The sequence below is a fragment of the Myiozetetes cayanensis genome, unplaced genomic scaffold (genome assembly GCF_022539395.1).
Source record: "Myiozetetes cayanensis isolate MyiCay16 unplaced genomic scaffold, myiCay2020 scf12, whole genome shotgun sequence".
Taxonomy (NCBI): Eukaryota; Metazoa; Chordata; class Aves; order Passeriformes; family Tyrannidae; genus Myiozetetes; species Myiozetetes cayanensis.
Window position 1 is genome coordinate 26,778,881 of NW_026086826.1, and position 17,164 is coordinate 26,796,044.

At 46.4% G+C, this 17,164-nt stretch overlaps 1 protein-coding gene across 1 annotated transcript; it reads left to right on the forward strand.

Moving 5' to 3' along the window:
• Positions 1 to 1,203: 1,203 nt before the first annotated feature.
• NPHS2 (NPHS2 stomatin family member, podocin) lies at positions 1,204 to 6,976 on the forward strand. Its single transcript, XM_050307539.1, has 8 exons — positions 1,204 to 1,650; positions 3,096 to 3,199; positions 4,090 to 4,162; positions 4,454 to 4,536; positions 4,816 to 5,019; positions 5,372 to 5,427; positions 6,236 to 6,314; positions 6,698 to 6,976. Exons 1-8 carry the CDS (start codon positions 1,374 to 1,376, stop codon positions 6,974 to 6,976), a joined length of 1,155 nt encoding a protein of 384 aa, XP_050163496.1. The 5' UTR covers positions 1,204 to 1,373.
• The last annotated feature ends 10,188 nt before the right edge of the window (positions 6,977 to 17,164 follow it).

A 17,164-nucleotide genomic window follows, 5' to 3' on the forward strand; every position in this document is an offset into this window, starting at 1 on the left:
ACAAGATGCCAACAGGAATCCAAAACCAGACCTGAGCTGCTGTTTAAAACACCACATGCCCTTTCATCAGCTGGAGACCATCTCCCCCAGTCCCATGTGATAAACAAGTGATAAACACCAAGTGCAAAAGGTTTCTGTAGCACTTCGAAAGTATATACACTGCTTAAATTTATTAATTACACCCCATTTACACCTGACTTTTCTCCTGCCTTTAGCCCTCTCCATCCATCACTTCCCTGGTGACCTGCTGACAAGGCACCCAGTATGTCAGAACAGAGAAAGGCAGCTGGTGCTCCTGCCCTCCCTGCCTGCAATATCCTGGCTCCCCGTGGGCTGACAAGTCTCCAATAAAACAGGAATCTGTGAAAAAACAAGAGCAGCACATCCCCAGCCAGCTTCCCAGCTCCCTCCAGTTACTCCTCCACACTACAGACCGGGAATCCCCAAGCTCAGCACTGCCCTGCCTTATGTCCCAGCTATGTCTTGCCTGTAGTATGATTTCTAGCCAGGTGCTGGTTTCTTTAATACAGTCAGTGACTTTAAAACACTTCAGAAGTCTTTTAAACACTTCAAACATGTTTTAAACCTTCTTCCGGAGGTTTCTGCAGATGTAGGCTCAGCAGCATGAAAAGAGAAGGCTCCTATGTTTGCTCTACCACGCTCCTTCTGTGGAAAACTAGGAAGGCATTTAGGCCCAAACTCTTTTGGCAATCTAGATTCAACAGCTCTATCCCAGGAATGGCCACCATGCTTTGCATTCTTTCAGGAAAGTTCATGGCTGAACTGGACCAGTTAATTTCTCACCCTGCTAGAATGTGAGGTGATCCTGGAGAGAAGGGGTTTGCTGCCAGTGTCCCTCCAAAGGGCTTCTGGAGAGCAGAGCAGTGTGAGATGCTGTTCACCCAGACATTCACTGCAACACCCACCCCAAACACTCCTGAGTAAGCCACTGGGCTCACCAGCAAAGGTTTTTCACCCTGGTGTCAATTCTGGGCCACTCTCACCATTTGAGGTCTTTGGGGCCGCATGCCTGACAGTTACTTTTTGATTGCTTTTCAACAGCTTTGCAGAAACCATCTACTAAAACCATCTGAGTGCTTCTAATTGTATTTTATTCCCAAAAGCAAGATGCAAGCAGAATGTCCTCCTGGAGTCCACCATGTCCAGGCCTAACCTTCCTTCCCATCTCCACAGCAGAGTGTGATGAGAGCTGAGCGGCTGGAAACACTTGCTCACTTCACTGTCCATTGCGGCTGACAAGCCCCTGATGAACTTGAAACGAGCCTCCCTGATGTGACACCTCCCCTTCTCTCCTCCCCTGCCTGCAGCAATAAATTCTGCTCCCACAGGCAGCTGTGGGCTCCTTGGCACAGATGAGGATGGATAAGAGGGCTCGGAGCTCTTCCAGGGAGTCTCATAGAAAACGTAGGGAGTCCCTGGGTACACAGAGCAAACGGGAGAAGAGGGAGAGCAGCAGAGAAGGCGGCAAAGGAAGGGGAAACGTAAAGCAGGAGAAAGCGAAGGAGACCAAGAGCACTACGGGCACTGATGGCAGAGTGCACACCTCCACGGTGGTGGACGTGGATGAGGTGGTGTCTGAGGAAGAAATGGAGGCAATGGCATTGCTGGACAGTGAGCAGCAGGAGGAAGGTATGGCTTATAAGAAGGGAAGGGCTTGGAAAACTGTGGGATCTTTGATGCTGCGTGGGTCACGGTATGACTGCTCTCTGCATGGTGTCATCACAGATGTGGTTATCCTCAGGACAGAATGTGGGAGACTCCAGCCAACCTCTCAGCTCTGTTCTCTTCCTTTTCTCACTTGCCCTTCTTTAGGTAGACAGCATTAGCCTTAATGCCAGTTCACAGCCCAAAAGACCTCACTACAGGGAAGAACTACCCTTAAGGTCCACACTTGCAGCTCCCCTTCTGGATAATCTTTAAGAGCAGTTCCTCTCCACGTGCTTGTTAGGCAGATTCCCAGCCACGATAGAAGGGAGCATCGTGAATCTTTTGGCAAGGTGTCTGGGACTCTTTGGACCCAGCATCATCAGGGCATGGCAGATGTGTGTTACAGGAGCCAGCATCACTTGTGCACTTCCATGCCAGCAGCTCTGCTGCCCTAGAGTGACACAAAGACTCAGACTTGCTCCTGACTCTCTGAGAACTAGTTTTTCACAACCACCTCTTTCTGCCTCAGTTACAGGAATCACAACTAGTGAGTGGTGCTGTGGAGCTCTAGTGATTGTGTAGGTTCTTGGGATCTGAACTTCTCTCAGGACTTGGTGGTTCTGCAGAGACCTCCAAAGGCAGAGATGTGAGGATGGAAGGGCTAGCAGGGATACAAAATGGGAGGGATGCCAACTTCATTGCTGGAAATCATGGCCCACTCTCTGGCTTTTAGTACATCTAGGAGTAATATATCGATTTTCATGCCACACCTGCTGAATTTTACTTCATACAGGAGCACAACAAAGGACAGCCAAAGCAAGATGACCCGCTCTCCCTTTAGGGAGATGTAGCAGGTAGTATTCATCTGGAGCTGACCCCAGTCAGGCCCCAGCACCTCAGTGTCACTGCTGTAGAGCACAGGGAGAGTTCAGTGGCACCAGTGGTTTTATCCCGCTGCATTAGGGAGATGAGATGCAACTAAAACCATAGTCCAAAACAACATGAAATACCCTGATAGGGAGGGGCACTTCAGTCTGTGCGTGTTGAAAGCTCTTTCTTATTTACAATCTTCCTCATTACCTTTAGCTCATCTTTCCAGACTAGTTTCAGGATTCCCAGCTCAGCCATTCCAAACCTTTCAACACTGCTTGGTAGCCCCAGCTCTTCAAGAGAAAGGCTGCTTTCTAGTCAAGCAACTGTGGAGAAGCATGGTTCAATTTTTGTCAGTAAAGCAGAGACAAAATCTGCCCCTCCATCCTCACAGCTCCTGGAGCAGGGAGTGTTCCTTAACTCGCCTCCAGAGAGTGACAAGTTATTCACATCCACCAAGTCCACAACACTGAAGCTTATGTGTGCAGGCACTTGTCAGGTATCAGTATTTTGGGAACAGTCCTCTCCTAACACAGTCATGTTGGATTTCTCCCTAGGTGTAAAGTCTCCAGGTCTGGGCATCTGTGAGTGGCTTCTGACCATCTTGTCTTTCCTGTTCATCATAATGACCTTCCCCATTTCTGTCTGGTTCTGCATGAAGGTGAGAATAGCCATGGAGCCTCTCGCAGTATCTGGTGTCTGATGTGGATGTCACACACTGACTGAGCATTAGTCGGACATGAACATAAAGCTTTTTTGGTCTAAGGCCCTATTTACACCTCTTCAACTCATTATTAATTTTAGTTTATATTTTATCACATGTTGCTACAGCACAAGGCTGCACAGGGGTCCAACCACTGCCTATCAAATACTCCTGCTGCAGTATCAGCAGACAGGGGCTTAGGTTTCTCTTTTTTAAAACAAATTGCAAGTCTATTAACTTTCAAATATAATCCTCAGCCTACTCAGGCCAGAGAGGGCTGCATTGCACTAGCTAGGTAAATGGGCTTTGAATTAAAACTTTTAAGAGAGATTGATCTCACAGCTAATAGCAGTTTTTCCCTCTTCCTCTAATTTTTGGTTAGATTTATGGCATGGTTACAAGTAGGCAAATTTTGATTCCCACTTCTCAGGAAATTTCACGTGCATCTTGTTATCAACAAGAATTTCAGTATTATGGCTCAGCCCTTACACACCCATGAGCACATACACACACACATGGTTCCCATGGAGGGAAACAACCAATGTGCAAAATTTTAATTTCCTTTAATTTAAGGAAGCAAGATGCTGGCCTCATCCTGCGAAACCTTGGGTGGGTCTAGCATGGGCTGCTCTCACCAGTTCTTGGGCTGTCGCAGGGATGATCACACACAAGGTCAGCTAGCAGTGCTGGGCAAAGGGACTCAGTGACAAGTGATACCCCTAGTTCATACCTGCTGAAACCCTCCCTTTGCAGGGCTTTTCCAGAACAGACTTCCTCTCATGCCTCTGAAGCTGCTTTTCCCAGTCCTACTTCTTCCTCTCCAGCCTCCCTTTTGTTTCTGTCTGCAGGTAGTGCGGGAGTATGAGAGAGCCATTGTTTTCAGACTTGGGCATCTCCTTCCTGGCAGAGCCAAAGGACCTGGTAAGGTGTTTACTCAGCTCCCCCCAGCCACGTTGCTCCTCTTTTTCATGCTCTACCAAAGCTCACATGCTGGTGCCCTCCAAGCACACATGGCCAGACAGGAGACAGGATGTTTTTGTTCCCTTCCTTTCAGGGGTTTTTCCCCATCACAGAAGCAGCCTCAGAATTTGAGTCTAAATATTACCATTCCATTGTAGTTCTGCATGCCAAACCCTCCCCTGTTTTCCAGAGCAGGAGAGGTAATTTCTGTGGTTCTGATGATCATCAGCTACCTTTCTCTTCCTCCCACAGGCCTTTTCTTTTTCCTTCCCTGTCTGGACACATATCACAAGATAGACCTCCGCCTCAAAACCCTAGAGATCCCCTTCCATCAGGTATGGCTGCTACTCCTTTCTATATTAATTTTGGTATCTCTTTAACATTAGATTTTATGCTTCCAACTTCATCCTTGCAAAGAAAAGTTTGAAAAAACCATCTCAAAGTAATCTCTGAGATCCAGAGATGGTTTGCCCAAGATCAGTCAGTATCAGAGGTGGAAGCTGCGATGACTTAACCCTCCAGTTAGTCCTCATCATTCTCTAAATTGTGTGCTTTCCTGTGCTGCCTTAGAATTGCCAGAACCAGCTCCATCTCCCCCAGTGTCTTCTTCTTAGGTGGTGACCAAAGACATGGTTACTTTGGAGATAGATGCTGTCTGCTACTACCGGTTGGAGAATGCCTCTCTTCTCCTCACCACCCTGACCAGCATCTCCAGTGCCATCCAGCTGCTGGTGCAGACCACCACAAAGCGCCTCCTGGCACATCAAGCCTTCTCTGAGCTTCTGTTGGAGAGGAAAAACATCAGCCAGGAGATCAAGGTGCTTCCATGGGCAGGGGGACAGCAGAGCGAGGGGGGAATTGAGGCTCCACAAAGAAGCTGACTCAGGTGGTCAGTCCCTCAGAGTCACAGACACTGGTTTGAAGAAGGATTCCAGACTTGGAATGACTGTGGATTTCAGTTAAATCATCCTACCCACCCCCGGGGTAAACACAAATTGGAAGTGAGGGCAGTAATTTAATTTCTGAGGGGTCTTGCACAGCAGCATACAACACCTGATAAATCTGCCTCACAGTCCTGCAATTAATGCCCCTACCTTGTCTTACTCCCTGTAAGGAGCCTAGGCCAGGGCTGCTGTTCTCCCCATGCTCTAAAAATATTCCTCTTCACAGGTGGCTTTGGATGCAGTTACGGGCTGCTGGGGGATCAAAGTGGAGAGAGTAGAAATGTAGGTAGGAAATGCTGATAGAAGAGAATTCTCTGGCCCTTTGCAAGAACCCATCCTACTCACTGCTGCCTTCTCCTCTTCCTGCTTTGCCTCTGTCTCTCTCCCTGTAGCTATTCTGCAGAAGGTAGAGCCTCGCCTCTCACCTTCCTATTTTCCCTGCCCCTTTCAGCCTCATGTAAAACTTCCATGTGTCAGACTGTTCTTGCTCCTGCACTGACAGCCGGGGCAGGATCTTTACCTGGGATCTCATCACCATTTCACTGCTGCTGCAGGCAGAGTTTGCACCCAATTCTGGTAGCCCCCGAGGTGCAGCAGGCACGGAACCCTCCGTGTCCCACTCTAGATCAAAGGCCCCAGGGCCTTTGAGAGGGATGGGCTCATCACTCAGAAGTCCGTGCACAAAGGTGGGACTCACTCATTGTGTGCAGGGACATGGAACAGAGAGCCAAGCAGTGAACGAATAAATCTGTGAACAGAACATTCCTGTGCCTGTCTTGAGAGTAGTCTCCCAGTGGAGTCTTTGCTGTCTCAGAGAGTGAGTCTTAACTTTGAGCCTCAGAGGTACAGGGAGATGTCTCTCTGTGATCATGAAGTCTTGGTCACTACAAAACCAGGCTCAAAGAGAAGGATGGGAATGGAGGTAGAAGGCTCAAGTCAGGCACGCAAAGAGGAACACCCAGGGAGCAAAGAACATAAACGAATGCTCTGCAGAGACTGACTGATGAGCCCATTCCAAGCTTCAGATTGACTGTCCAGTGCTGCTAGGAGAGCCAAGAGCGCAGCTAATCCCTGTCCTTTCCTGCCACAGCAACAACGTGCAGCTGCCTGCTGAGCTCCGGCAGTCCCTGGCTGTGGAAGCAGAGGCCCAGAGACAGGCCAAAGTGCGGGTATGCCAGCTCTGAATACTTCTCATCTCCTTCCAAAGCATTCCTCCTTCCTTTCCCAGCCCTGGTTTGAGGTCCCTGGGACGTGCCACACAAGCACATGGCTCTGGAAAGATACAATTCCTTTAATTCCTGTTCAAGAGCTGGGTCTAGCAAGGGGAGCCCAAGTGTGAGGCTCCAATGGGCCCAGTGAACACACGTTAGACGTGAGCTTCCAAACTTTTGGCAGCATCAACAGGTCTAGTACATGCTGTGATCTTCAAAGAGCAGGAATGTTATAATCACACTGGCTCTGGGAATTTCATTATGGCAACCTCCCTCTGTAAAAGTCTGTACCACCTCCCTCCCAGTCTCACAGAAACCTCCTTTCTTCCCCTGCTTGGCAGGTGATCGCTGCAGAGGGGGAAAAGGCAGCTTCCGAGTCCCTGCGGATGGCAGCTGAGATCCTGTCCAGCGCCCCTGCCGCTGCTCAGCTCCGTTACCTCCATGCACTGCACTCCCTCACTGCAGAGAAACCCGCTGCTTTCATCTTGCCCTTCCCTCTGGATGCCATGAACCTGGGCTCTCCAGCTGCCCACAGCCCTGCAGCCGTGAGCAGCCTCCTCGCAGACACCACAAAGCTCCCAGAAAGCCTGAAAGACAAGAAGGACTCCCCCATGCTCTGAGAGCTGTCCCACAAATGGCTCCCGCACTTCTCCTGGTCAGTCCTGCTCAGACAGGAGCAAGAAGGTTGGCTTATTAGCAGCCCACCCTCAGGTCCTGGTCTGGAGGCAGGAGGGGAGGCAGCCCAGGCCTGCAATATAAAGTGGATTGTACATGGAAAAAGCCTCTACTTGTTTTGGAAAGTTAAAAATAAGGAGCAGGCCTGGAGATGTGTGAGCAGGGGGTGGGGGAAGTGGGGTGTCATCTGTTCCCCATCACAGGGTCAGATGCCTCCTGACACCTTAGAGCCTGGCCCCCAGGGTCTGATCCATCTTGTCCCATCACCTTGGCACAAAGGACAGATTGTCCCCTATGTACTTAAATGCTCCCCAGCCCCAAACTGAACAGCTGGGCGGGTGGGAGTGGGAGCCTGGCAATCCATGGGGGAACAGGAAGGGGCTCAGCACTCAGGCAGGATGGTGGGTGCCACCAGCCTGGTGGTCCTGTGACGAGGGAGCGAGCTGGGAACGAGCTGGGTCTGTGGTGCTGTTCCTGGATTTGGGATTTCAGTCACCATCCACACGGAAATACATCCACACACGGGCAAACAAGATGTTTAGTCCTAACTTTAAAGTAGGAGGAAAAGTAAAAGGAGGAAAGGGCAGCCTTTGAGGCTGGTGCTTCCCTGCCTGGCTGGTGCTTCCCTACCCTTCCTGCAGAGGAAAGGCAGGCTGTGCTGCTGCTTGCTTCCACAGGGTGGAGAGGCAGGACAGCGTCTGAGCTCGTGGGCACCTAAAAACGTTCAGGTGACCCCTTTAACCAACACCCACTGAGCTGACAAGGGGGAATCCGGCACCACTGGGAAGAGCCAACTGAGAGCCCTGGGAACTGCAACACTTCTGCCTGGTGCAGCAGCCTGAGAGACACAGGCACAGAGAATGGACGGAGTTTTCAATACTCCTACAAGCCTCAAAACTCTGATATATCTTTCCTGACCAAAGCCATTAGAAATGACCAGGGACCTAAAGATATTGCAGTCCTTCCCCTTGGCAAAGATCTGGAGCACTGTCAAATGAAATACCCCTGCACTCTGTTTGTCTGATCCTGATGCCCTTTGGTGGGTGTCAGCTCTACTCCTGCCTTTTTACTGGACCTGCCCTCAAAGCAGACCTCCCTACACAGCCATTCCCAGCACCAATGTGCTGCTGCTGGTATAGGCCAAGATAGCACTCTGTGGCCTTTCTCCCAAATTATTGCCATCATGCATTTGCCTAGCGTGGGTTACCCAGCCAGTTGCTCACTCTTGAATTTTCCCTTACCCACAGCTCTTTGCCTGCTGGTAACACTCTCAGCTCCCATAATACTCATTCTACAAGTATTTGCCAGCCTTTTTACAGCAAGGACACCTGGCCAACCAGCCCTCTTACAAGTGGCTGGGAAGTGGGAAAAATTCACCTGTGAATTTCTTGGTGATCACACAAGCAGCTGAGCTCCAGGTGTAACCTCACATCTACATCCCTCTGCCAGTGGCAGGATGATTCCTGTACCTGTAGTAGATCTCAGTAGTGATCTGCTCATGGAAAACTAGCTCTGGGAAGTCAAACAGCTCTGTCGTCTTCTACTAGGGGAACATGAGTTGTGCAGTTACTCCTCTAAAGCTGGTTCTGGTTATTTCTCATGCTGGGCGTGCTCGGGCAAAAGGGTATAATCCTACACAGAGTGAGCTGCAGCTGATCCTTTCTCTGAACACTTCTCTGGCTGCTTTTCTAACTCCATGTAAAATGATCCGTCCAGACCAAGATTCTTAGCACATCAAAGACCAACAGCTTTACAGATAATGTCTCAAAGGAACCACACTTAGCCCGAGAACTGAGTGTCAAGCCACACGCAGTACTTTGTCAGGGCACATGGATTACCCTGCTGGCACTTGTATCTGCAGAAGCCAGGCATAGCTTTTTTCAAACATTTAACTTTTCTGCAGTTACGGAAAGGCAAATTATAGCTAAGAGCATCCTCAGTTCCAAAAAGTGTGTCTTGTTCCAGCAGGATCTTCTCTCTTTTACATACACAGAGCCAGCAGAAACTTGTCATTTTACCTTCAGGAGATACTATGTTCAAAAAACTTGCAGAACATCATTTAAAAATGTACTTAAGGGTTAGTGATATGTTTCCAACAGAGAATTTACTCTGAGGGAGTTGGCAAGGATTGTCTGAGCTGATGTGATTCCTGACAGTTTCACTGCCTGCTCTTCCAAGCTGAGAATGGGTCAAATTGCAGAGTCATCCCGATTTTTGTGCATTTTCTTCCTAACCTGTCAGGCAGCTGGTATTTGGATCATCTGAAATCCAGAAGGTGAAGGAGGTACTCATTACCAGATGGACAACCAGGCTATGCTGGCACTGATGGAAAAGAAATCTTGATAGGAGAGGAAAGAGGTGCAAACAACTTACTTGCATGGTCCAGCAGGGATGAGGCAGAAGCAGATAAAGCAGCAAGAAGTGATTGATGAGCACAAACAGAAGGGGCACAGGCAAGAGAGATGTGGGGAGGAGAAAGTTGAGGTAGCAATTGTATTACAGGGATGACTGCATAGATATGAGAAATGTGGGAGGACGCAGAGGACAAGACAGATATGGAAGTGATGAAGGCAAGTAGAAGAACAGCATAAATGCTGAGATGGCACAGAGGTGCTGGGGTAGTAGGTAAGGAGTAAAGGCAGTGGATCAGAGGTGAAACACTACAGTAAATGGGCACTAGGACATTACCCAGGCATTGCTGTTCCTCAGTATTTGCTTTTTCTGGTTCCCTTGGGCTGGCCAGAGGTAGAAGCTTTAGGACTTGGGCAGGCCTTGACTTCTGAGTTGCTTTCTTGGAAACCTCTTTCTGAAAGAGAAATAAGAGAAACAAACCAAAGCCATTAAAAATACCACAGAGTTAAAATGTGCCCAAGGTATCACATCTTTAACAAACAAATTAGCCTTTCCTCAGCCTTTGATGTCAAAGAGACAGGATATGCTGGAGGAATAAGGGAAGAAATTTTAATTCCCATTTTTTCTCCACATTTTATATCTTGTGGATCTAGCTGAGAAAAGACACAAGGAAGTGCTTTCACCCACAACAAACTTTTGACCTGAGGAACTCACTGCCACACCGTATGGGCAAGATCAGTGGGTCAGCAGTGTTCAAATACCTCTTGGAGGGAGCAAGAGTGTCCTGTGCTGTAAACACAAAAGGTCTGTGGCCTCTGAGAGTGAAGGGACCTGGAACATTGTTTGTTTTCTTCTCCAAAATCAGTGATCCTAAACAAATCCTCTTGGCTGTAACAGGGAACACTCACCTACAAAGCAGATGCTGCCAGTTACGTGTTCTCCTAGACGTAGACCCTGTGTTGTATATCAAAATCAAACAAAATTAGCTTCTCTCAAAACCAGACCACATTCAGCAGTTCTTTTCTGCCCTGATCAAGAGTCATGTTAAAAGCCTCCTTGCTTGACCTCTGACAAAGAGTCAAGGCAAAACCCTAGGACATGCCCAGGAGGGGAGGGTTCTGCACTAAACGGGAGGTGAATGAGGTGCCCTCAAGCAGGGCTTCATCTCTGAGTCTGTGACGGGGTTCAGAATATTGATTCTCCTGACCTTGCCTTTCTTTGTGTGTTGCTTCTGGGATGACTTCCCCATCTTTCTGCAGATCACACTCTAGCTCTTTGGTTCTCTGCAGAGCTGCTTCCAGCTTCTCTTCAAGACCTTCAGATCTTTCCTCTGCATTCTGAGCACGGACCTCTGTTTTTCTGAAACGCAGAAGGAAAGTTAATGCTAAAACCTGAAATCTAAAGAGCTGCTGGCAGGATACCCAAAGGAAAGATTTAGAGAGCTGAGGTGTCCGGTGGGATTGACTGACTCTACAAAACACGTTTATGGTTTCAAAGAAGGGCATTTTTAAAAGATCTGTGAAGGATTTCATGGCTCATCTATGTAAACCCTGCAAATTTAATTAATTTTAAAATTCAGTGTTTGCTAGCAAAGTGTGAGATGCTGATCTTCATTGTGTGAGGATAAATACAGAGCACAGTCAATTCTATTAGCAAAGGCTAATGAGATGGGTTTTCCCTGGATAATTCAAGCTCACAGACAAAACAAGTGTGAGGGAATGCAATTCAGAATGGCCAAGCCTGCTTAGGCATGGAAGAAGTCATGACCAAACACAAACCTTGGTGTGATTCTGTGTGGAGACACTTGGGTGTACCTTCATTGTGTTCCTCACACTGAGGAACAACGTTGTGTGGCTGTTCCTGCCACACTCCAGGGGACTGGCAGGCCCTGGAAGAGCTCAGCTGCATTCACACAGCACCCTGCAGGTGCTGACAGGACCTGAAAAATTAGAACTCCTGCAGAAAACTATCATGAGCACCTCACAAATAGCCCAAGCTATTCAGAATGAAAGGAAACCCAAAATTAAGCCATCAGATATTGGATGAAGGAGAACCTTACCACAGAGCAGAACCAGCACCTACCTGAAATGAAACCCTGCCCTGTTTTTACCATTTGAATATCCATATTCATTACAAACACATCTTTTCCTACTATCCTTCTCCCAGTTCTTATTTAGGATCATGTGCTGCTGATCGACCACATGGTGCATTCTCATGTCCAGAATTCAGCCAAATCACAAACCAAAAATCACACACCACACCATCTAGAAGAACCCTGGGAGAAAGAAGTAAAACCAGAGAGAGCCAGCAGGCACAACAGCTCTCTGAGCAGGAAATATCAGTGTTATTCCAGAGAAAAACGCTTGTTAAAGGTGAAACAAAATTGTGTTAATGCACTGTACAGGAGACATTACAGCTATTTTTAGGAGTTCTCCTCTGGTCCTTTGGCTGACAGACAAAAGCCACAACTCAACTCAAACAGGAAAGCATCGAAAGAGAAACAAACATTCCTCATAACTGCGCTCCAGCCAGAAGGATATTAAAGGCTGAATACTAGATAGAGTGCCTTTACCCTTAACAGTTGCAGACCTGCACTTAATTTTTTTGTTAAGAAACTCATTATTCATGGAGAGAACCCACTGCTGAATCATCTGAAAGAATTCTCTGGGTACCACCCTGGAAAAAAAACCCAAATGGAGAAACAAAGTGACTTCTAGTGCATCAGAGCCAGGGATCCCCTGTCTCAAAGATCCCTTTTGCTCCCCAGCTCAGCAAACCCAGCGTATTTAAGAACACCACACGCTGGGAACCTGACCCAGGCGTTTTTGCTAAGGCTGTAGCTGTGGGCAGACCTGGCATTTGCAAGGAAATCTCCCACAGGCATGTTATGCACATGCTCTGCAAATGATTTATTTCAGGATGACATTTTATCAAAGACAATGGAGCACACCATGAAGAGGAATATACCCCCAGAAATCTGACTGTAAATGAATCACTCATTTTGTTGTTTGTTTTTTTTTTTTTTTTAAATGTCAAGATTTCCAAAGCATTTGGCAGTTCTGAGGGAGACGGGGATGTTCCAGGAATGATACCAAAGCCACCAACTGTTTCCACAGATATTGCCAAATCAAAGCAGATGAAAGGCAGTCACCAAACATTTTAACACTTCAGTTGATCATGTTTATCCCACTTTCAGTTTTCGGTGCCAGGGACTCCACAAAAGGGAGGTGTAGTTTTCTGTGCCAGGCCAGCCCAGATCCAATGAACACCTCTGTCCTTACAGGAAATGTGGTTTATCGTCACTCAGCTCCATGGAAAGTGGCTGGAGCCTATAAAGCTCATCACTGCATCCACCTGGGCCTGCCACAAAGGAATCTGGTGATAAAATGCAGGCAGCTCAGCTTTGTGCATACCAGGACCTCACTTCAGCTTCTGCACCATTTATAACCAATCTCCCATACTTCTCACCAAGGCTGTCAAAAACTTAAGCTGGCCTGCAGGGGAAGAAAATACAACCTTTAATTATAATTCTTTCAACCAACAAAAATAAAGCTGGATTCTGTGGGGGATGCCAAGAGGGATGATCAGCCTACATGGGAACTGGCTACACTTAGGATTAAGAGGGAGCTATTTAGCAAACACTGAATAAACTCAAGCTGAAAGAAAATGGGCTTAATTTGAAGCCCTGACTTCTTGTCTTGGAATATTTGGCTCCCTCATTGCATAAAGGCTTAATAGAATTCTTTTTAAAACAGCTTTGCAGTTACAATCCCATTTTTCAAAGGTCCAGGTGATGCAGTAAGCACAGATGTGCCTGGACAAGTTGGTAAATTACTTGTTCATTCACTTGTCTGGCACACGCTGATGGATATTCCCTGTTTGTTGGGGAATATGCTTGAAATGTAAGTGCTCGCTCTTGATAGCCAATGTTTGAACTTCATTTAAATCCTGGTGAGGTCCTGGCCTCTGTGACGTCCTGTAGGAAAGTTGACATGTTAAGTACATGATGGTGATGACAATTTTTATTTAATATTTCAGTGATTTTGGTGCATGGCTTGGCTTCCCCACTTTATGGCTGTGGGGTAGAGCTAGTTAACTTCTCCTCCGCACTGGAAGAAGTGTAGTGAAGTTGGGATGTGCAGACCAATAAGAAAGACCTTATTCTCCCAAAGGAGGTACCCTATGAAGGCTTTATACAGTGATCAGGGAAGACTGAATACAAGCAAAGACCTCCAACCAAACCTTACAAATTTCCTATAAGTCCTTTCTTACATCTCCTGGCTGAAGTCATTGACATCTCAGATGTCATTGTTCTCTCTCCATCCCTCATCCTTGTCATCAAAACCTTTGTATTTCTGGCACATGTTGCTTGAGAGCAGGTAATTAGATCTCAGAAAATAATGAACACTTCAGGTAACTGAGTGCCATTGCGTTACAGGACAAAATTACCATGTTCTCAGTATTGTCTCCTACCTATTCTTTATAATCTCTTTCATTTTCACTGTTTCTTACCCAAGAGCCCCTGTAAAGAGAAGGGATACCTTGTCTTTTTTTACTGAGAGGCCATTCATTACATTACAATGCAAAAATGAATCCAAGCCACTCAAAACATGCTGCCTTGGATGGATCAGGAGAATACCTTTCCCGTGGCCCAGTTCCCAAAGTCTGTATTAAAATAAGCTAAAATTTCTTTTTCTGGACTTTACTGGCTGAAGCAATTTTGGATCAGATATCCACCCTGTGCTGCTCAGCCCTGTGCTCACACCATGACAATCTGCTGTTAACTTTTTGTCATGCTGGTGTCTGGCCAATTCTGACCCCATTCCTTCTTTATTTATAATGAAAAATATTTATTTATTTATTTCCTTTTGCTGTCTTAGTTCCTTCTGTAGGCTGAAATACAGCATGGATAAGATAATGTAGGGAAAAGAACAGGATAATTCTGAGTGAAAGAATAAGATGACAGCATGAGAAGCAGCTTAGCGAACATGAGTAGCAGTTCCTGACAGCACATGTTCAGTTTGGTTTTAGTCTGCAAAAATGAAATAAAATGATTAAAGAGCCATCAGAGATGAAACGATTCTGAAATCAGGAACGAGTCAAGGTCTTGTAGAGGCAAAGGTTGAGAAGGTTAGTTGCAAATTACTCAACACTGTTTCTTATCTTACATGGGAGATGATAAGTTTATATCAGCAAAGAAAACATTTATTTACATACTTTATTATCAGGATAATTCAATATCTAGATGAAGATAACTTGGCATAAGTGATAAGATATAAAAAAAAGTATTACCCTCTGAGACAGTGTTATCTGGTTAATGATCTTCAAAGTGATGTTGTATTTTACATTTTAAACATCTGTCCTTTCCTTTTACTTTTGTTTTCTTTTCCATAAATTATCCACATAATCACAAGCCACCCACTCTCCCTCTGAACATTACATGACTTCCCTGTGTCATATCTTCACTGCCTGTTCCTTGCACTGTATCACATTCAAAATGTCAGATATTCTTTTCACCTGTGACTGCAAGTCAAGTTTCTTGGAGTTTATCCCTTGAGTGCTCTTGGTTCCCAGCACATACCTAGGGGTCAGACTGCAGCTTTGGCAAAGGCCAGCACAGGTTATGCCGATCAGTCCTTGATTATCTGCTGCTTCCCTGACAGAAAGACTGAACTGCAAAGTTCAGTCCATTCCATTCCCCACTTATCCTTGTACTGGAATCCCAGGAGTTCACGTGCCCTTTGGTTTATCTCTTTCAGGGAAGGCTGCTGTGGGGGCAGTGCCACAGTTCTGGGCCTGCTTTAAGTCTCTGAAAGAAGAGCAGCAAGTCTGACGTGCCCCAAAAGTTGGACCATCCTTTGGTTGCGACAGAAAGGTGATGTAAATCAGGTAGGAGAAGTGTGAGGAGTCCATGTGCGTAGATATGTCACAATGAGTAGCCAGCAAATAAACTGAAAACTTACTGGTGTCAGTTCTAAGCATTTCTATGGATTAATATAATTCATCAGTCTGGTGACTGATGTTGGTGAGCTGTTTGTTGGTCAGATAGTGCTCAAATGTGTTACTGAGGTTAATGCACTGAACTATGGCACTGGGCAGTCAGAACTTCTCATGAGTATACTGGAGCTTCAGCACAAAAGATTTGAGCTGCTGTGGTTTTGTTCACACTTGTGATGAACTTAGATGCTCACTGGGGCTCAGCTAACACAGAGTAATTTCCTGAGCAGATACAACTTGATAACAGGTCCAACCCACCCGATCCTTACATATATCAACTCCTTGATGTCCTGTAGGAGTTCATCCAGTACCTTTTCATCATCAGGGAGGAGCTAAAGCAGAGGGAAAGAAGGGATAAGAGCTGAGGAAAAACTCCTTTAGTGGCCAAGGCAACCCCAAATATATATTGATATATATTCTAAATGTACCAAGTTTGCAATACCAATTGTCATTTGAAAGAGAAGTGAAAACTACAAGGTCCTGCTCATCCAGGGATTTTTGTTCTCTCATTCACCCTAACACTGGCTGTCAGTTGAGAAAATATATTACTTCCAGCAAAGATGGAAATCAAATTCAAGCACACATTGAAAATTCAGACATTATTAACTCCATGACTGAAACCTGTGATTGATGTATTTTGTTACTACACACACTGTGTATATTCCTGCATTTTGTGCTTGCATTTATCCTTTGTTTTATTTAACATATCACAGTGAACTAACAAAAGTCCTGCAAAATATAATCACCTGAACGTAGAAAAAGATTGAGTTTGAAACCTCACGTGTCTCAGTCTGGTATCTGTACAGGAGGGAGTTGAATGCTCTTTTGGAGCTCTAATGCCTGCACATTCCAGCTAACATGAACCAAACTAAATGCAGGGGTTCTGTTACAGCCATGACAGCTGCACAAAGGACACTCTGGTTGACAGCAGATGGCACGATCCTTGCTGCACTGAACCTAAATACAAACCCACAGCAATGCTTTGGAGTTCCTGTGAGGGACCTGATTATCAAAACAAACATGTCAAGCAGAAGAGCAGAGCTGTGAGGAACGTGCAAACTGCAGATTGTACCAAATCTCACTGCACCTGAGAGGCAGTGCAAGCTTTTGCTGGTACAGGAGGCTGAGGGAGTGGCTGCTCCCCCTGGTCCCTCTGGGGCACTCACCTGTCACTGCTGTGAACATATTGAAGCCACTTGCTGAGGCTGCTACAAACAGTTTGCAGTTTTTCCTGGCTGGAGCCAACACTGGTTCTGCTCCAACATGACCCAACCTCTCCCTGAACTGTTCAGTTTCTTTCTGCACAACAGCCAGGTCTCCCATGTCCTGCAGGCATTGGGCAAGAGGGTGGGAAAAGCGACTGCTGTGATTGTTTTGATCCAACTCAGAGGAATTCTCCCTTTTCCCCAGCTTTTTTGGGGTATGTGTATATCAGAGATCTGGGAAATGCCTCCAATTCCACTGCACAGCCCTTACAAACCCTTTGAGACAGGACTAAGGTGGCTCACCCTCCTTGAGGTTGCTGGAACTGAGTGCTTGACTCTGGGTTGGTTGTATGCTACCAAGAGACCCCGCAGCTTCACCCCTAAGGGGCCAAAATTACCCCAGCTTGGATATGTTTTGATTTTATGGAGAAGAAATGAGGAGAGAGAGGAAAGACACAAAAAAGTAAGGGGAAGCTGGCAAAAATGTTTGAGGTAGAGAAAAGGGTATGTGGGGTAAAGGGAAAATTATGAGGAAATAGGAAATGATGGCACATTGGTTGGTTGACAAACATGTTACTT